The sequence below is a fragment of the Pongo abelii genome, chromosome 9, assembly GCF_028885655.2.
Source record: "Pongo abelii isolate AG06213 chromosome 9, NHGRI_mPonAbe1-v2.0_pri, whole genome shotgun sequence".
In the NCBI taxonomy this organism is placed as follows: Eukaryota; Metazoa; Chordata; class Mammalia; order Primates; family Hominidae; genus Pongo; species Pongo abelii.
The window spans coordinates 85,963,106-85,983,031 of record NC_071994.2 but is presented as its reverse complement, the minus strand read 5'-3'; the positions used below and the strand labels follow the sequence as shown (position 1 = coordinate 85,983,031).

Sequence of the window (19,926 nt, the reverse complement as noted above, 5' to 3'; positions counted from 1 at the left end):
TGCTATAATACAGATAGCAACTATTTAGTAAGTACCTACCATGTACCAAATATTATTTTAAGCATTTTATTTGCTTAAACTCTAATAATCCTGATAACAGCCTAACAAAAGAAGGGTTCACATCTTTTGATGCATATGAGGAAACAAGTTCAAAGAGATTAAGGAACTTACCCAAAGTCATAGAGCTGGTAAGGGAAGGGACCAAGATTTGAATCCTGGCCTTCCCGGGTCTAAACCTAGTATTCTTCCCAGGACACTGCTTTCAGAGCAGGCAGATGACATGAGCTGTGATGGAAAACCTTGGCAGCCATGAGCATTTGCTCTGCCTTCTGAGCAGCATCTACAAGGGGGTCCATCCAACCCCAGAGTCCCGCAGCCAGGCTGGCCATAAGCACATGCTTCCTGCATATTCCCTTCCTGTGCATTCTCTCTACCTGTAAGCACTCCTGGGGCACAAGAATGATGTTAAAATAATATTTCTCCATTTTAAGCTGAGGAATGACTCCTCATTATGGTCAAATATACTAAAATGGTTTATCATGCCCTGGATCACGAGATCCTTGAGAGGCTATGTCATGGTTAAGAATGCAAACGCGGCCGGGCGCGGTGGCTCACGCCTGTAATCCCAGCATTTTGGGAGGCCAAGGCAGGTGGATCACAAGGTCAGGAGATCGAGACCATCCAGGCTAACATGGTGAAACCCCGTCTCTACTACAAATACAAAAAATTAGCTGGGCATGGTGGTGGGCGCCTGTAGTCCCAGCTACTCGGGAGGCTGAGGCAGGAGAATGGCATGAACCCAGAAGGCGGAGCTTGCAGTGAGCGAGATAGCACCACTGCACTCCAGTCCGGGAGAAAAGAGAGAGACTTTGTCTCAAAAAAAAAAGAATGCAGACACTTAAACCACACTGGGTTTCATTCCTGACTTTGCCATATGTCAGCAATGTACCCTCGGACAAGTTACTTAATCTGTGCCTCAGTTACCACCTCTGTAAAATGGGGATTGTTGTGTGTTCTTACTTCACACAGTTGTTATGAGGTCTAAGGGAATTTCTGTATATCAAATGCCTATAACAGTGCCTGGCACATATTAAGTGTTATGTACATGTCAGCTACCATCATCACCATCATCATCTTCTTCTTCTTCTTCTTCTTCTTCTTTTCCTTCATCACTTCTTTCTCACATTTGTTCCTCCCTTATCTGCCCTTCAGTAACAACTGCTTCCTGTTCTTCAGATGTGCAGGCCCTCTCTCACCTCCAGCCCTCCATATGTGCCTCCCTTTCTGCCTTGAATACTCTTGCCACTCATCTCCTCACCCCAATCTCTGCCTCTGTGAGAACCTCCACCCATCCTCACCTTGCTAACATTCATGACCTCATCTCCATGTCACTTTCTCCAGGAAAGCTCATTCCTCCTCATCCCTTGGTAGGAATGCCTCCTCTGTACCCCACAGGATTCTGACTTTTTTTGTGCTAGCACTTACCACCCAGCATTTAATCATGTGTTTAGCTGTCACTGTCCTCCACTGAACAGCACATTGCTTGACAATGGCTATGTGTCACTCTAGTTCATTCTTCCCTTAAACTGGAAAGTGAAATAACTAAGTGGATACTTTTTTAAAAACAAATTTATTTCAATACTCTGTTTATCTCTAGGCACTATAGTAGGCACACATTAAAAGATAGTACAGTGAACCATAGGGTGAGCATCCATATTGCCATATTTGATCTCACATTCACTTATCTGAGTCTCTAATGAGATATTACATTATATCAAGATTCTGGAAATAACACCCATAAGAGATAACAAAAAATGGAATTAAGAAACTAGGGAAGGAGAATTCCCTGACACTGGAGGTATGCAAGCAGAAGCAAATGGTCACTTGGTGAGAATGATATGAAGGGATGGGGAAGGGAGTGGGATCACTCCCTGGAAAAGTGAAAAATGTGTTCAAATATTAGGATCATATAGAAGAAGAAATGGTATTGTTTTGTGAGCCATCAGAGGGCAGAACTGAAACCAAGAGGTGGAAAGAAAGATTCAGCACAAAGAACTGTTTTGTTTTTTTCATTTGTTTGTTTTAATCACTGGAGCTGACCCAAACAGAAAGGATTTTCCTGAAAGGCAGTGAGTTCTTCATTAGTGCTGATCCAGTGTCACATGGAGGTTAGATGATCATTTGCCTAGGATAATGCAGTGAGAAAATATTATTCACTCATCTACTTGCTTATTCACTCACAATCCTCTTTTGTTCTTTTGCACCTATTATTTGCCTGACCCTATGCCAGGAACACAAGTTCCAATAAGCAGAGATCTGACTTTTAAGGAGCTTATAAATAGATACATTCCACAACTCAGTTTGAATTGAGTCTTTAAGAACTAGAAGAAGTTTTCCAGATGAGGAAAGAGTGAGAAGCTATGTTCTAGATATGGAAAATAGCATGTGCGTAAATGCAGAAATGGCTGAATCAGAGAAATTTTAAAAGGTCAACATAGTGAGGGACAAGGGTATAAGAATGTGTTTGAATCAGCCTAATGATATAAATTGGGGTTGAAGAAGATCACAAGACTTCCTCCATTTTGGAAATCCTCTGATTCTGATATCATTCATTCTATAGCACTAAGAAATAGACAAATATTTCCAGAGAATCATCATGTATTCAAGGAATAAATGCCCCTAGTGGCAGAAGTAGCAAATATAATGATCATCTCTTAAAAACAAAAAGAAAAAAAATTTGACCTTGGAGATGGTAAACCACTCCTCTTCACATTAGGATGTGAAAAACAGCAGCAGCAACACAACTAGAAGTCAACTAAAAGTGCTCAAATTTCTATTCATTACCAATATTATTATGAAAAGGATACCGAAACATATGGAATATACATATATGTATGATTAAGGAACTTACCCAAATATATATATATATATTTATATATATATATTTATATATATAAATATATATATTTTTTTTTTTTAGACAGAGTCTCACTCTGTCCCCCAGGCTGGAGTGCAGTGGCATGATCTCAGCTCACTGCAAGCTCTGCCTCCCAGGTTCATGCCATTCTCCTGCCTCAGCCTCCCAAGTAGCTGGGACTACAGGCGACCGCCACCATGCCTGGCTAATTTTTTTTTTTGTATTTTTAGTAGAGACGGTGTTTCACCATGTTAGCCAGGATGGTCTCAATCTCCTGACCTCATGATCTGCCCACCTTGGCTTCCCAAAGTGCCGGGATTACAGGCATGAGCACCGCGCCTGGCCAGAATATAAATATTTTAATGATCCAATAAAAGTCATATATATAAAGAGGTAGCAATAAATGAAATCGTTCTAGCTTGACAATGCCTTTTGCTTTAGCCCTACATGATCTAATCATTATAAGTTGGGCCATAATTTCTAGATCAGGTTGCTTTTGGACCACCACAGAGTAGAGTGGCAAAACACACCCAATCATCTGCTGCCAGTCTCAGGGAGCTTGACTTATGCCCTTGAAAGACAGGTTTCAGAACTAGAATCTTGTAGGCATAGACCCTCGGAATTAGACAGGATATTAAATTACAGTGTAAATTGGTAGTTAACTCAGGAGTATTAGTTACACTATTTTAAATCCTTAGCGTCTTTCCACCATATAAATTTGAGTAAGTCAGTGAGTCTCTGAGCCTAGTTTTCTTATCAGTAAAATGGGAAAAATAATCCCACCCTCCTGAGGATTAAATGAAATAATATATAACTATCTCTGATGTACATACCTGATGCTCAATTAATGTTAACAATTATTATTATTAATCTCAACAATAATTAATGGCATCCAATCTTTGAGAATGTATGCTTCAAGAAAAGAATTTTTCTTGGAGAGGAGAGGACTCTAAACAGAACTCTAAGAATCCATGCATCCAGGTGAAAAAGAAGCAAAAAAAAAAAAAAAAAAAAAGCAATAGTAAATACATGAGGCTGTGTCACACTTGGTATTTTAAAATGTCATATCAATGATGTAAACTGTGAATACTTGAAAATGTTATTTGTGCAAGGTTTACTGATAAAAACTCAAATCTCAGGGGTAGAAATAAGAATCAAAGTGATCTTGAAAAGTTTGAACGACTGGAGAAGAACACGTTTGCTAAAACCAGGGAAGAAATCAACAGGAATAAGGGCAATATGATATTTTTCAGGATAACAGCAGCAACAAACCTCTCCAAAAATGCAGAGGCCCATATAGATTTGGGCCTAAAATGAACAAGATTGTATTATTGGTCCAGTGAAAAAGAAACAAACTCACATATTAGAGCACATCTGCTAAACTAGAAAGAACTCTGGGCTTGGCAAGAGGAGCCCTTGGCTGGTCTTATCCCTATGCTAACTTCAGTATGACTTTGGGCCAGTCCCTTCCTTTATGGGGTTTATCTCTAATATATAAGTGCTAGACAAACAAGTTTCTAAGGCTCTTCTAGTCCTAAAATGTTGTGTTCCTCTTTTTAAAAAAAGCATGAAGTAACTAATATATTGCACTCTGTGTTGGTTAATTTCTATTAGATTTTATTTCATCACTTATAATCACAGCTCTTTGAAGAAATGCTAAAACAATAGTAATAGATATTATTTGCTGAATGCCTGTTTGTACCTGCAACAGCCCTGATAGGTAGGTAGGTAGGTAGGTGTACTCATTTTATAGAAAAGGAAGCTAACGTTCAAAGAAGTTAAGTGACTTCCCCAGGTTACCTAGGAAACCTAGGTAGACTTGAGATTTAACCCGTTTTGTCTTAACTGCAAATCTTTGTTCTTTCCCATTTTTCCATGCACTTTTCTTAATGCACTGAAAAAAAAATTCAGAGGATGACTAGAATGATGAAACGTGTAGAAATCTTATGCTGTAAAGGAAACGTCCAAGAAATTGTGGCTGTTCACTTGGTTCTCACATCAAACATTAAAGTATATTCCAATTGATTAAGGATTAAATGGCGAAAGATTAAACTGTAATTTGCTACAGGAAAACATGGGTAATTTGTTAAATAGATTGGTGAAGAGAAGATATAATCTAAAACTCAAGAGCCAAAAAAGAAAAGGAAATTAAATAAGACTTCACTAAACGTTTAAAAATTCACTCTATGATAGGAAATAATGTACAAAAGAAAAGTTAAAATACAACAGTACAAATAACAAACTAAGAATATTTGCAATAGTTACCTAAGAAGGCACAATAACATTCTTCATTTGCAGATAATTTTTTGAAAGAGCCAACTGCCTAAACAACAACAAAAAAAAGCAAAATAAATAAAAAGGGATTTTATGTAAAAATAAATTCAAATATCCAATAAACATATAAGAAGATGCCTAACTTTATAATTGAAGAAACGCAAAATTTAAAAATAAAATTGTTTACCTATCAGAATGGAAAAAGTCAAATGTTGAGGTATATGTAACTATTACAAGAGTGTGAGGAAGTTGAAAATCATATATTATTTGTTGGCATATAAATTAATACTACACTTTTAGAGGCAGTCTGGCGATACCTATCAAAATTTGACATTCATATCCTTTACTCAACAACTTACTGTTAGATGATATTTATTACCTCATTGTTTATAATAGCAAAATAATGAAGCTACCTAGCTGTCTATCAGCCATGCACTGGTAAAACAAATTGTTTTTCATTGAATAATAGAACACTCATAGTTATTAAAAAGAATGAGGTTAATGGGAAGAAATGTGTAAATTAGAAAGCTGACTAAGGTATATTAGTAAGTGGAAAAAATCAAGGTGTAGAACATGATCTTATTTGTATAAAATTTTAAATTATATATTTTATAAACTGGCTTATATTCACAACAAAAATAATTAGTAGTACATACAAGAAGCCATTCACATGGTTACCTTTGTAGAGAATAATAGGAGGTAGGGGAGCCTTTTAATTGTATGTCTTTTCATTGTGCCTTACTTATGATATATGGATATGATATGTGTATATTAATTTTATTTTTCATATCAATACACTATCTGGGCAATTAGATTATGGCCTGTTTTTGTTTTCTTGTTTATTAGTTTCTATATGTTTAATGAATAAATAATCATTTTGAAAATGTGCAATAGCAAATTAAAAAAAAACAAGTAATGCATATACCCTTTCACCAAGAAGTCTTTCCGGGGAATTTATCCTTCAGAAACACTTTTATAAGTGTTCATAGTAGCAGAAAAACTGGAAACAACCTTAACCACATCAAGAGGGAGCTCACTGAAAAGTGCTCGCACATCCATAACATGGAATACTAGGCTTTTATTAAAAAGGTAGAATGATATGAGCTGATATGATAATGAAAGATGTCCAAGATACATTGCTCAATGAAAAGCAAAACAAAAGCTGCCAAATTATATATGATATCATCTATTCAGTTAAATAAAAAGGCAATAATATTTTGAAATATGTATGTAAGGAAAGCAAGAGAAATAAAGTCATGTGCTTGCATGTGCATATAGTGAATCTTTAAAAAGTACACACAAGCTGGAGGCGGAGGAGGAAGGAGGCAGGAGGAGGAGTTGCTGGAGGAAAGGCCAGCGCAGCAGTCACGCCGGTCGTGGGCGAGGAAGCGTAGCCCAGCCACCTTCGGAGACGGGCTCTTCCCTATGTTGCCCAAGCTGGTCTTGAGCTCCTGGGCTCAAGCGATCTGCCCACCTCGAACTCCCAAAGTGCTAGGATTACAGGCGTGAGCCACCGCGCCCGGCCGACCATCTCATTCCATCATGCCAGAAGTGAATCCCCTAGTATTTTCATCCCTTGGATTAGGTAACTAGTCATAATGAAGAAAATTAGTTTTAAAACCTTCTGGAAATGTTTTAACTTGAATAAAAGTAAAAAATAAACTGATTTCGTGGTAGTACAACAACCATCGCTAGCCAGTGACTTTGGAAAGATAATTCCTTATTTGGTAGCTGCTATGGTAAAGATACGGCCAACTGCGATATCGACAGGGAAAATGAAAAAGGCGGAAAAAAAAAAAAAAAAGACAGATCAAAAACCAAAAGCTTGATGGGTACGTTAAAAAGGTGGCTTTCTGCCAAACAGAAGCCAAAAGGCAAGGCGGGCAAACCCTCTGGGAGCTCTGCCGATGAGGACACCTTCTCCTCCTCCTCAGCCACGATAGTCTTTAAAGACGTGAGAGCTCAGAGGCCAATAAGGCCACCTCCCTCCGCAGCCATCACTGCCCATGCCATGGCCTCTTCGACCCACAAACTCTGAGGAGACGTGCATCAAGATGGAGGTGAGAGTCGAGGCCACTCTTCCAGTCCGAGTCCACCCCTGAATGGCGTCCGGAAGGATTTCCACGACCTTCAGTCTGAGACCGCATGCCAGGAACAAGCCAATTCACTGGAAAGCTGGGCTTCTCAGAACGGAGACCTGTATCTTCGCCTGGATGAACATGTGCCTGTCGTTATTGGACTTCTGCCTCAGGACTACATTCAATATACTGTGCCTTTAGATGAGGGGATGTGTCCTTTGGAAGGATCAAGTAGCTATTGTCTGGACAGTTCTTCTACCATGGAAGTCTCTGTGGTTCCTTTTCAAGTGGGAGGGCGCTCTTTCCCCGAAGATGAGAGTCAGGTAGACCAGAACCTAGTTGTTGCCCCAGAGATCTTTGTGGATCAGTCCATGAATGGGTTGTTGACTGGCATCACGGGAGTCATGTTGCAGAGCCCCAGAGTGGGTCACGATGATGTCCCTCCACTCTCACCATTGCTACCTCCAATGCAAAATAATCAAATCCAAAGGAACTTCAGTGGACTTACTGGCACAGAAGCCCACATGGCTGAAAGTATGCTCTGTCATTTGAATTTTGATTTTAACTTTGCTCCTGGTGTTGCAAGAGTTTATGTCTCAGTGCAAAGTAATGGTCCCATGGTAGTGACAAGCCTTACAGAGGAGCTAAAAAGATCTTGCAAAGCAAGGATGGTACTGGGGACCAAATCACATGTTGGGAGGCAGAAGGGAAACTAGCAATCCTGCCAGATGGTTCTTTCCTTGATTGGGACAGTTCTGAAGACTGTTACCTTTTAAGCTTGAGCTTTCGCCCCCATGGTAACACACTTGACAATAGACTTGAGCACTCAAATGGTAGGTTTAGCTTTTATGAACAGCCAGATGTGGAAGGGCATACATCCATAGTTGATCTAATTGAGCATTCAATCAGGGACTCTGAAAATGGAACTTTTTGTTATTCAAGGTCTCAGCTGCCTGGATCTGCAACTTACTTTGTCAGACTGGCCAAGCCAGTGTCTCGGTTCATGCAGGTACACTCGTTGCAGTACCTGTGTCATTTTGTTATATGTCAGTATACCAGAATAGACTTAATTCAGAAACTGCCTTTGCCAAACAAAATGAAGGATTATTTACAGGAAAAGCACTACTGAAAGACTGAGAACCCTGCATCTTGCACTTTGGAAATAAGAAAAAGAGATTGAAACACAGTTTACAAACTTTCATTGCCATCAAAATCTTTTGCTGCCATAACTATTTCAGTTTTATGTATAAAAGAATCATCAGTGGTGGCTCACGCCTGTAATCCCAGCACTTTGGAAGGCCGAGGCGGGCAGATCACAAGGTCAAAAGATTGAGACCATCCTGGCCAACATGGTGAAACCCCATCTCTACTAAAAATACAAAAATTAGCTGGGCATGGTGGCGCGCGCCTGTAGTCCCAGCTACTCAGGAGGCTAAGGCAGGAGAATTGCTTGAACCCGGGAGGTGGAGGCTGCAGTGAGCTGAGATCGTGCCACTGCACTCCAGGCTGGGCAACAGAGCAAGACTTCATCTCAAAAAAAGAAAAAAAGTCATCAGTTTGTTTAGGGGTGGGGAAGTGTCAGCAAGGTGTCGGGTTTATTTTGGTTATTTAAAAAGGGAAGTCTTGAGGTTTTAGAAGTGTGAATTATCTTTCCTCAATGTGCAGAATAATCATAATGTGAATTATCAAATTCTCCTCAATGCCGCCCCCACTCCTGCCCTGCCCAGTCCTTTGCTGCTATCCACTGTGATTTTTGTGCATTAAACAGAATGGAAATTGCTATGTCTTCTTAAATGGCCCATTTTCAAAAGATAGTGTTGAATAAACATAGCTGTGTGATGAAATGCAGAATTTACGTATACACTGAAGATAAGTTTTTAATCTATTACTTTAAAAAGATTTATTTAGAATCATGAATTGGCATAATCTTGGGTAATGGAATGGAGATCTACAACATATCTTCTAACAACACTTTTTTCTAAATTATTTCTTAGGTTGTGCTAATTTTATTGGTTGTGAAAAGTTGAGCTTTTCTGTTGCCTTCATTTCATCTGCTGCCTTCATTTTCATCTTATAGTTTGCCAATTATAATAAATGGCCTTACATTTAAAAATTGTAAAGAAATGTTTACCACCAATTTAGAAATTGTTGCCTTTTCTGTCATTAAGCTCAGGTACAAATTGCCATAACATGAAAACTTATGGAACTAGAATTATGATTAAAGAAATATTAGATGATCATAAAAGAAAAAGGTGTACACAAAAGTGGTTACCACTGGAAATGGAGATGGTGAGGGAACTTTTACCTCTTCCTTTTAGACCTTTCTGAAACAGAATTTATTTGCCATGATCACGTATTATTCTTTTATAAAAAGTTAACCTTAACTGTTTGACAAGAGAATAAATTATTTGGCATGTGAAGTTTGTGTAATTCAGCTTCCTGCAGACAGTAGCCTGGATCTAATTACCTTTCCTGTCTCTTCTGGCCGGCAGAGTCATAGTTCTGACTCGTCAATAGCCTAGACAGTGTCTGAAATGACTATATCTACCAAGAATAATTCAAGAATAGATCTGAAATTTTATACTTTAAGGGGGCTTTAGACTCATATAGCCTAACAGTCCCTTCCCTCCAAGGGAGGAGAAAATTGAGGCTCAGAGAGGTAGTATGACAGTCAGCAAGAAAGTGGCACAGCCAGATCAGGCCTAGCTCAGTGGACTCCCCAATGTTACCATGTAATCAATGCTTTCTGTAAGGAGTTCACCACACTAGAAAGCCAAGGATGAGGCAAGGAAAATTACAAAAGAGAATAAGGAGACGTTAACGAAGTTATTATGAGAGGATCATGATGTGGAATGTAAGCATATGGATGTCCCAGGCCTGATGGGGAAAACAAAGTAGTAACCCCCATCTACCACCCAATGTCATTGTCAAATAGGATTGATGAAAAGCAAAATACGATTATATATTTTGAATGTATATAAGCTAATCAGTTCTTTTATTCTTCTTTCATAGCCCATATCAACCTGCCCCATGAATAAAAGGAAGCAGAATTCTGCTATCATCTGCAAAAAGCTACTTTTTTATAGGTTAGAAAACCATACTTACTGTGTGTTCATCAGAAAAACTTCTTGAGGGCTTATCTTGTCTCCGTTTGTTCTCCACTCATTGTCCCTCTTCTGGGGCAGACAGAGAACTCTGTCATTGGAGAGCACTTATTAATTACACTGTATTGACTTAGACTGAATTGATTCAAGAAAAATTTTAGCATTTGCTTCTTATTAAATTTGACTTAAGAATGCTTTTCACCCTGGCAGAGTTTGGAGCTTTTAAGACATTTCTGTTTCTCTTTCAGTATGGGACCCAAAATGGGAGTTAGCAATAGCTAAATAAACTCCAGGCACTCTTTATTTCATTTTGTCAGAATTCATTTTAGAATTGTATATGAGAAATAGGACAGTCAAGTATATTTTAAAACAAGGCTTAAGGCTGTCTAACCAGGCTCAGGATGACAAGGCTAGGCAATTGACCACAGAGAGGGATTTGGCAACCAGCTGGCCCCATTTTATACCATGTCTGCAGAATCTCACCTGAATGTTTTAATCTTTTAGCATATATTTGTCTGTTTACATTACATGTGTCTCTCTTTATCATCCTGTTTTCCCTCTAATTTTGAAGGCTCATATTTATCCCTATTTACCCTAGAAATCTAGGAAGCTCACAGAGGCATATTAAATGCATACACTAGAACATGGATAGATAAAAATGTTTCCAACCCGGTCAGACCGTGGCACAAACACCACAAAGTGAAATTTAATGTCTCTCCTAACTAAAAGTGATTAAGACAATGAAAGTCCACAAACACCTGAGTAGGATATGAGGGGTTTCTGAGGCATGTGGTATAATGTTAGCCTGGTTTTGGGGAAACTTTTTTCTTCTATCAGGATAATATGCCTTATGAAATACCAAGATTCTCTGGCTTCCTGTCTTTCAGGTGAATGGCATTGACCTCCGTGGTGCATCCCACGAACAGGCAGCTGCTGCACTAAAGGGGGCTGGACAGACAGTGACGATTATAGCACAATATCAACCTGAAGGTCAGTCAGAACTCAAACTAATAATGTTCTGATATGTCTCTGTGTGGATCTGTACCCTCATTACTAATAATTTTTATTAACTAGAGTCACCATCATTGGTGTTTTGTAAACCTACCTATAGTGAAAAATTGATGGTTCATGTCCAAAGAACGTGAACCGTGGCTTTGTTACCTCTAATCTTCCAGGAAAATATCAGACAGTTAGAAAGGCCTATGAAAATGTGAATTCAAATAAATAGCAACCAGCATCAGCTTTATTTCATTTATATTCTTGTGTGGTACATACTTTCGGTCACCAATGGATACTGTAAAAACAGTTAAGACTTAAGAAGCAAAAGGGAGAGATTTCATCTGCAGAAACAGACCAGTAGACCATATTCTGTTCTCATGGCATTAACTTACTTCTCATTAACACTAACATGGCTTTTGGAGGTCCTTGATTGATTTTTTTTTTTTTTGCCTTTACTCCTACAATATCCCTTGTTTGAAATAAATCACTATAAACTGTGACACTCAGTGAGATCATGTAAATTAGATTAGCCAACTTAAACTTGATGAGATATCCTAAATTGGATTAGCCATGCCCTGCTCTTTGGTTTATTTAAACATCTGTTTCTGTGTTTAAAATGAGGCTCAATGAGACAACTGGGATGTTACTTATTGTATGGTTGATTTCTTAGAAAATTCATATATAGGTTGCTCCTTTGGAAATGAAACGTACTTAATGTAAGCACACAATTATGGGTCAGATCTTGTTATTAAAAAAAGAAGAGGAATATGGCTACTGTCTTCAAGAAATGAAGTGCATTGCTTTTGGTCCATATGGCTAGCAAAGAGGAGTATCAAACAGCTGAACATGAGAGTATAAGATGTCATCAAGGAAGAATCTCTGTGCATATGAGTATTAGGAGCTCCTTTTCAAGTGATGATGTGTTAGCATCAATGGGTCTATTGTTTGGAAGACTGAGGTTTGTGTCTTGCCTGTGACAGCTTAGATCTTACCATTAATGGTGGCCAAACACATGGTCTGCCCATGAATAAAGAAAATATTTTCTTCCATGCATGTTTTGACATGTTACTTTCAGTTGTGCCTGGCTTTAGAATTAGAATTTGAAATTAATTTATTCAAAATTTTTAATAAATGTTTTTTCCTATGTGGCCTAGGCCAGATATGGCCAGAGAGTGGGAAAGAGGAGATTTGTGATGGCCACAGATAGAGGATGGCAACACCAAGGAAACATTCTCTTCTCAGATAGTTTTGAAAAGTCTTTCTATTTGTTAAATATTAGTACACTTGTATTTCAGTAGGGACAAATGCTTTAAAAAGTATCCATTATAGGCCAGGTGCAGTGGCTTACGCCTGTAATCCCAGCACTTTGGGAGGCTGAGACGGGCGGATCACAAGGTCAGGAGATCGAGACCATCCTGGCTAACACGGTGAAACCCCGTCTCTACTAAAAATACAAAAAATTAGCCAGGTGTGGTGGCTGGCACCTGTAGTCCCAGCTACTTGGGAGGCTGAGGCAGGAGAACAGCATGAACCTGGGAGGTGGAGCTTGCAGTGAGCCAAGAGCAAGGCACTGCACTCTGGCCTGGGTGACAGAGCAAGACTCCATCTCAAAAAAAAATAAGTATCCATTATAAAGCTGAAAATTAAAAGATACATGCTGGCACCATTTGAATAACAAGTTCTACTTCATATAGAGTAAGAACTTTTTCATCGGAATCTTCCATTTTCTTTATAGCTGTTTTTTTCAGTCTCAAACTGTATGCCCTTCACCATCACCTGACATTGCAGCATAAATGTCCCTATTTTCCTGTTTCTGAAAAATCTCATCTCAAACAATTCTGCATACGATAAGATGGTTAGAATCATAGACAAGCAATTAGAAGCTCTCGATAGTGATCAAGTGTCCAAATAACCTTGAACAGAATGATTTCAAGCTTTAAAGTTTACAAAAAAGGACAAACATGTCCCTGTTCTATCAATGTAAATCTTCATCTTTCTACTGGAGCTTCCTTACATCTTGGTTTCCTTTAAGCAATATGTTTAATTTGGTTACTATGTTGTAGTTTATCAAGATGCTTGTTCAAAGCATGTCCTATAAATCATACAAATTGATTTTTAAAGTGCTTGTAAAGAAACCTGCAAATAACAACAAGCTTTTTACAAAATGCCAAAGAACAGATTGGATTCACAGAATGACTTCTCTGTTTTAATAGCCTAACTGTATACTAATCTGTTGCAGCTTTAAATTAGTTGGGAATGTGGTAATGGCAACATCAAGCAATCGGATTTCTTTCCTCTCCTATCCAAACTTTACGTGTAACTGAGCCTTAATTTAACTGCAGTTTTCAATGAAAAAGTGATTGAATTGTTGTTTAGAGACATTTAAATTGTATAACAGTTTTAGGAAATAATGAATAATTTACCTTTAAAATAACAAATGAAGAGTGCCTCATGAGATTCCATTAGGAAATTCTCACCAAGTGCCCTTTATCTGCACCCATATTGTGAGTCGTTCAACCCTTAAGACAGTGCTGAGAGATGATTTTATTGGCATATCTTTTAGTATGATCAAGAATTAGGCTTTCAGTAAATACATTTTTCAGTCATAATCAAATGCTTTATCAAAAACTTCCTAAATGTATTTCTCAGTATTATCAGATGCTCACAAAAATCTGCCCCTAACCTTAAGTAATAAGCATAGTCTTTGTCTTCAAGGACTTTTTTAATTTAGTTGAGGAAAAGAGATTTTTATACATTTAATAGAGTATGGTTCCTGGTAACATATGATCAAATTGAATGATCTTAGCAGCAGTATTTCTAAGAATTATGGAATGTCAGAGAAAGGATAAGCCTGAAGGGGTCAGGACAGTGCAAGAGTGCACCATGGAAATGTGGAAATGGAGCCAGACCTTGAAAAATGGGTTAAATTTCTATTCAGGAGTGGAGGGAGAAAGAATATCTTGCTAAACTACAAAATTGTGAGTTCCATGCATGCAGACATCATACCTATATTTTGTTCACTGATAGCTCTATCTCTGGTGTCCTACTTGGTATTTCTTAAAGAGTTGATGAACTAGTGGATAAAAGCCTACCATTCCTCAGTACCTGAGTTTTCACTTGAAGGTAATTAAAGGTTGAAGGGATTCTTCATTTTTACTACTTGCGCTTTTCATTTTTGCTTCAAAGACATAAAGGAATTGCTAAAGAAATGTGTATTGCAAAATAGAAAACCATTTCCAACTGTGTTCCTCATAGTGCTTAGCATATTTTTGTGATAATTATAAATAATTTATAAAATGTGTAATTATCATAATGTAGCAATAAATGTCTTCTTTGGCAAGTTTCACTTCACAAAGTGAGATCACAATTTTACTCACTTCTGCTTAAAATGAGCTTGTCTCCAGTTGTCCACATTGCTCTATCCATCCTCAATCTTATTCAATGTCTGGTTCATGGTGGTAGAATTGACACCAATTTGAAGAGTCATATACGATGTTTTTCTCTGGTGGTGTGATTGTGATTCATTTTTGCCATCTTTTAAAATTCAATTTTATCATGCACTTACTTTGAAATTAACATGTATTACTTTCATAAGAAGAGGAAAATAATGAAGTTGTTGTTTTTCTTTCTTTCAAGAGGATTACATATGTTGTACTTCAATAATAATTCCATTTAAGCACTATGCGAAGTTAATTATTGTAAAACCTTTAATTACCTATACCCAGTTAGTGAAGTTACTGTAATGCCACTTCACACAAGGAAATATAATGCCTTACACACATGTGCACCCACAGGTACCCCTTCCCTTTCCTTACCCTTCCCAGACACTTTCCCCTTTGATTTCAGAATTATCTTTCTAAGAGATATGACACCAAGATGCCTGTGCACTAACTCCTTGTCCTTCACAATATATTCCCAGCCAACTTCTGTGCTCCATTCCCCACTCACCCCTCCACCACCCACAGTATCAGCCTTTCTCATTGTCCCCCTGCTACACAGGACTGCTCTCTGCTCTTACACTTGTTCCTGAACTATGCCTTTGCTCTGTGGAATCCTCTACCCAGAATTGCCTTTCTCCCTTTCCACCTGCAGGATTCCTACTCATCCTGAGAGCCCTCAGATGTCAATTCCACTACAAAGCCATTTTTAATCTGCTTAGTCAGCATTAATTGATTCTTTATCTGAGTTCCCCAAAACTGTATATAAATACCTGGTGTGCACATTATCACAGTTTGCACACCTCTCCACCCAAGTGAGCTCCTAGACAGCACTAGGAGCTGTGATAGACTCTTCTATCACTCATTTTATATCTTGTGTTAATCCATGCAATATGAATTTGACTATGGTTTATTAATGAGTTATTGAATGGGTCTGCTCTTAATTTAAATGCAATATAATGTTTTCAGTGTGTTGACATATATTAATAGTAGGTGCTTAAGAAATGTTTGCTGAGTAAATATTGAAGGAATGGCATAGGGTTTTTATATTAGATGCAGAGATGGTAATTGAATCCTGGTTTGGACATTTGGTGTTGACACAGTTTTTAGATGGTGCTTTTTGGTTTTCAGTTATAAAACCTTTAGCAACCCTAGTAGATAAACTCCATTTCCCCTGCATTGCAGAAAATCTACAGCTGTTGTTTTGAAATATAGCACAAAGACAAGATGATTAAAGCACTAACATTTTTTTCAAGTTCTGAAACTCAACTTTGACACCATTGATGAATAAAAAGGGAATTGATTACAACCTAATTATACATTTTTCAAAAAAGATAACACAGCATTTCCCCAAGTCAGATCAGGGCAAATCTGATCTGTATTTGCTGCCTTCTTTCTAATAATATCTACATTTATTGTGAGATAACTGATTAGGTTTGAAATAATAAGCCACAGACATTGACTTGGAGAACTAGGTAGGCAGTAGCTAGTATTAGCTAAAGCTCAAAATGGAGTTAAGAGCCAAGTGGTCCCTGTGAGAACCACAAATTCTTTTGCCTTGAATATGACCTCTCAGGACATTGTTGGAGAGACTGCAAGGATTTCAGAATGGCCTGCAGGTAGAAGAGAAGTCGTGGATGGTACAGTCCTTACCAGTGATCAGGAACTTCAGTAGATAGTGAAGGGACCTGATTTCATCCACCCTTTATTCTTTAATAAGGTACTGGAGTTGAAAGAAAAGCCCAAAAAGCAGAGTTGATAATTGCTTGGAGACTCATAAGTGTAGTCTGGTTTATGGAATTGTGGCAGAGTGACTACATGGTTCATTTATTCATTTATACATTCATTCAATCAATAGGTATTTTTTTTCTGGATACATAATATGCCTCAGTCCATGTTATAAGGAAACAACAAAGCAGTGAACCAAAAAAGCCCCTCTCAAATAAATGTAAAATGTGTCACATGGTGATGAGTAGTATAAAGAAAGAAGAAGCAGGAGAAAGATGATAGTGACAGAGAAATATATAGTGGGCAAGGAAAGCCATGCTAATAAGGTGATATTTGAACAAAGATCTAAAAGAAATGAGGGAGTAAGCTATGCAGGCATCTGAAGGAAGAAATGAATTATTCTAGAGTTTTGTTCTACTAAATGTTGTCTACAGACCAAAAGCATAAATATTAAATGAGAGCCTTCTTAGAATTGTAAGATCTCAGGCCTCAACCCAACCCTACTGAATCAGAATCTGCATTTTATCAAGATTCCCCAGATAATTTGTATGCACATTAGAGTTTGTGAGGCGTTGCCCTAACATACTTGGAGACCCTGCAAAAATTGTCACTTGTCACTGTTGGGTTGGACTCTCTCTACCTGGAGAACTGGGCAAAGTCACATGAGGCTGCATCACTAGATTTGATTTCTGGCATGTGTCACCCAGTGATTGGTCATGGCTCAGTGGTTTTAGTAGGGATAGGTCAAACTGCAGGAGATCTAAGAAGTTCATGTGCCATTCAGCTCTACTTTGTCTACCCCGCCCATCTAAATACCAATATCAAGCAAATTCATAAGTCTTGCTAGAACTCCTCAGCTAGTGAGACAATGAACCTATTCGGGCTTCATTGCCTTTAGTTATGACCTCTTTGGCAAGTGAGTTTAGAAGCAGTGAGTTGGGATGAAGTAACATTGACTCCTATCCTCACAGATGCCTCTATGAACCAAGGGAAAGTCATTAAGCCTTCACTATAAAATTTGAATAACTTACCACACTTTAATGCAGAAACTCATGTAAATAATCTATTTCACTCCTTTTAAATTGTGAGCCTAATTCAGAAGGAAAACTATTTCTTCTTTTCAGCAATAAGTGAAACTCTGATGTTATTTGGGGTAACCACTGTCACAGAGCTTAAACCACGGTTGGACACCATGGTACATTTCTCTATGGGGTCAAAGATATAATGAAAGCTTGACATGAATATGTAATTTATCCCTTGAAAAATATAGACACCTTCTGTACCTGAAGGTTCTCAAAAATGAAAGTACATACGCCATCCAAGAAGCATACTTACAATGCAAGACATATTTCTTTCTTTAAATCAACATCTATGTAGGCTTATGCATATGAATGAGCAGCTGTGGCATGTTGAAACATTTTCCCAACTCACGTAACTGCATCACAAATACCCAGGAAAGATTTTTAAAGTCCAGCTGTGGATCTTGATCAGAAATTGCGTCAGAATCATCAGAGAACATTTAAGATAAGCTTTCAGAACAGAAAGTACTGTACATGACTTAGACTGGACAAGACCAGTTTTCTAGTGCAAATTCCAACTTAGGTGAGATAGAAGCATAAGTTTCATTACTTGAAAGTTTTGTCACTAACATTACATCTTTTCTTTGCATTTTTAATACATAAGGAGAAATGAATGCACAACCTAGTTAACTTGATAGATTCTATGTAGTTTAACTGGAATCACTAAGAAATAGAAATTAAAAGTTTTAAGAATCCTTAAAGATCATCTTGTCAAGTTTACTCATTTCACAGATGGAGGAACTAAAGTTTAGCATCTAGATAGGAAAGCCGTTTAATATTTTAAAATTGGTATAGCTGTTAAAGCTGAGGCTAGCCGAGCAGTTTGTAATTTCCTTGATTTTTAAAGTTTACTATAGTAGCTCATGATGGGAAGTGGCTTTAATAGCCCAAGGAATGGAATTCAATTATATTATTATGATCAAATGGACATAAAGGGGTCAAAAAATTTCTGAGGGAGCCTCACCACTTTCTCATGCATACTGCATCACTTTCATTTCTAGCATGTTACTGTTGTTAATTGCTATTGTTTCTGTATCACAACTGAATGATGTATAAATGACAGCATTATTGTAAGTGTAGGCAACTATTGTTAATTTTTAAAATAGCCACAAATCTGGAAATAGTTATTTTTTTCAACAAATAGTTCAAATATATTACAATTTTCCTCTTTCCATCCTATCTTCTTTGTGCACACCCTTTATCCAGCCAGCCAGCCAGCTGCTTATCCATTCCTTTATCTGTTATCAATAAGCTTGTCTTTAGTGATACTCTTTATTGCCAAATACTAAATTTCACCTAATATGTTACATTAATTATGTTCTAATTAATCTAGTTATCATATTCTAATTTTTACTGAAATATCAGGAAAGAAACTTAAATAAAACTTTACATGACTCTAGATTTTTATTGCTTAGACATTTCTTTCTCCACAACTCTCTCCTACACAAGTACACATTCTACTAACAGAAAAATGCCTCTATCAGCAACTAGACATTTCCCAGGAAGTCTCTTCACTTATTGTATCCTTTTAATAGCCTTCTCCTAGTTGCTTTTGTTTCCTCCCCAACCTCCATCTAACCCATAGCAGCGTAGAATATGACCAAAAAGATGATTCCTGAACAGTCTGCAGATTCATTCATGAAAGGTCCTTTCCAGATTCCTTAATAATTAATCATGCTGCATACCTCTCCCCATGCCCAAAAGCCAGTTTTTGACCTCGAGTAATATAATAAGGACAAAAGCAGGTATCACTTCCTAACTCCTAACTTAGAAAACTCTCTTCATCTCATCTATCCTGGGAATGCTACATCTTTAACTCATATCAAAGGGGTTAAAAATATTTACAAAGCTGATTATAGGTTAATAATAGATATAGCCTCCTCTCATTGTATGATTACAGTTCCCATCCCCATAAAAACTTTCATTCCATAATAAAGTATATTTATCTTTGACAGTTTCATCTTGTGATTTTGTATCATTTTGAGGGGTATCTTGACATTTAGTGACATAAATCAGTCACTCATGAATACTGGAAAAAGCCAAATAAATCCTTGTGCTAGAGACATTTTGACAACAAGGAGACCTCTTAGATTCACATCTATCATTAGCAACACCCAGATCAAATGCATGGAAATAAAGGGTTCTAATACTACTCATGACTCTACAAGTATTACAAAATGAACACAGATCTTCACTAGATAATCCTTCAATTTGATAAGGAATTTCAGGGTGTTAGAGAACTGTAAAAGAATGTTCCACAGAGATATGCAAAGAGGACTATAAAGCAAGACAGCTTTAAAACTTTCTGAC

General features: G+C 37.6%; 1 protein-coding gene and 1 pseudogene across 22 annotated transcripts in view; both read left to right on the top strand.

Annotated features, from left to right (window-relative positions):
* The window catches only part of DLG2 (discs large MAGUK scaffold protein 2), a 2,173,778-nt gene that overhangs the window by 1,824,991 nt on the left and 328,861 nt on the right, over positions 1-19,926 (top strand). For 21 of the 22 annotated variants that reach the window (XR_008511650.1, XM_024254994.3, XM_024254993.3 and 18 more), the window contains one exon: positions 11,261-11,363. Coding sequence is in view for 20 of the 22 variants with exons in the window: in XM_024254994.3 (XP_024110762.1) it covers positions 11,261-11,363 (103 nt within the window). In the remaining 2 variants the exon portion in view is untranslated. Of the gene's footprint in view, positions 1-10,277; positions 10,356-11,260; positions 11,364-19,926 lie in introns of those variants that run through there. The other variant, XM_054526121.2, reaches the window with a different exon arrangement.
* On the top strand, positions 6,790-8,488 carry LOC100436685 (suppressor of cytokine signaling 6-like; annotated as a pseudogene).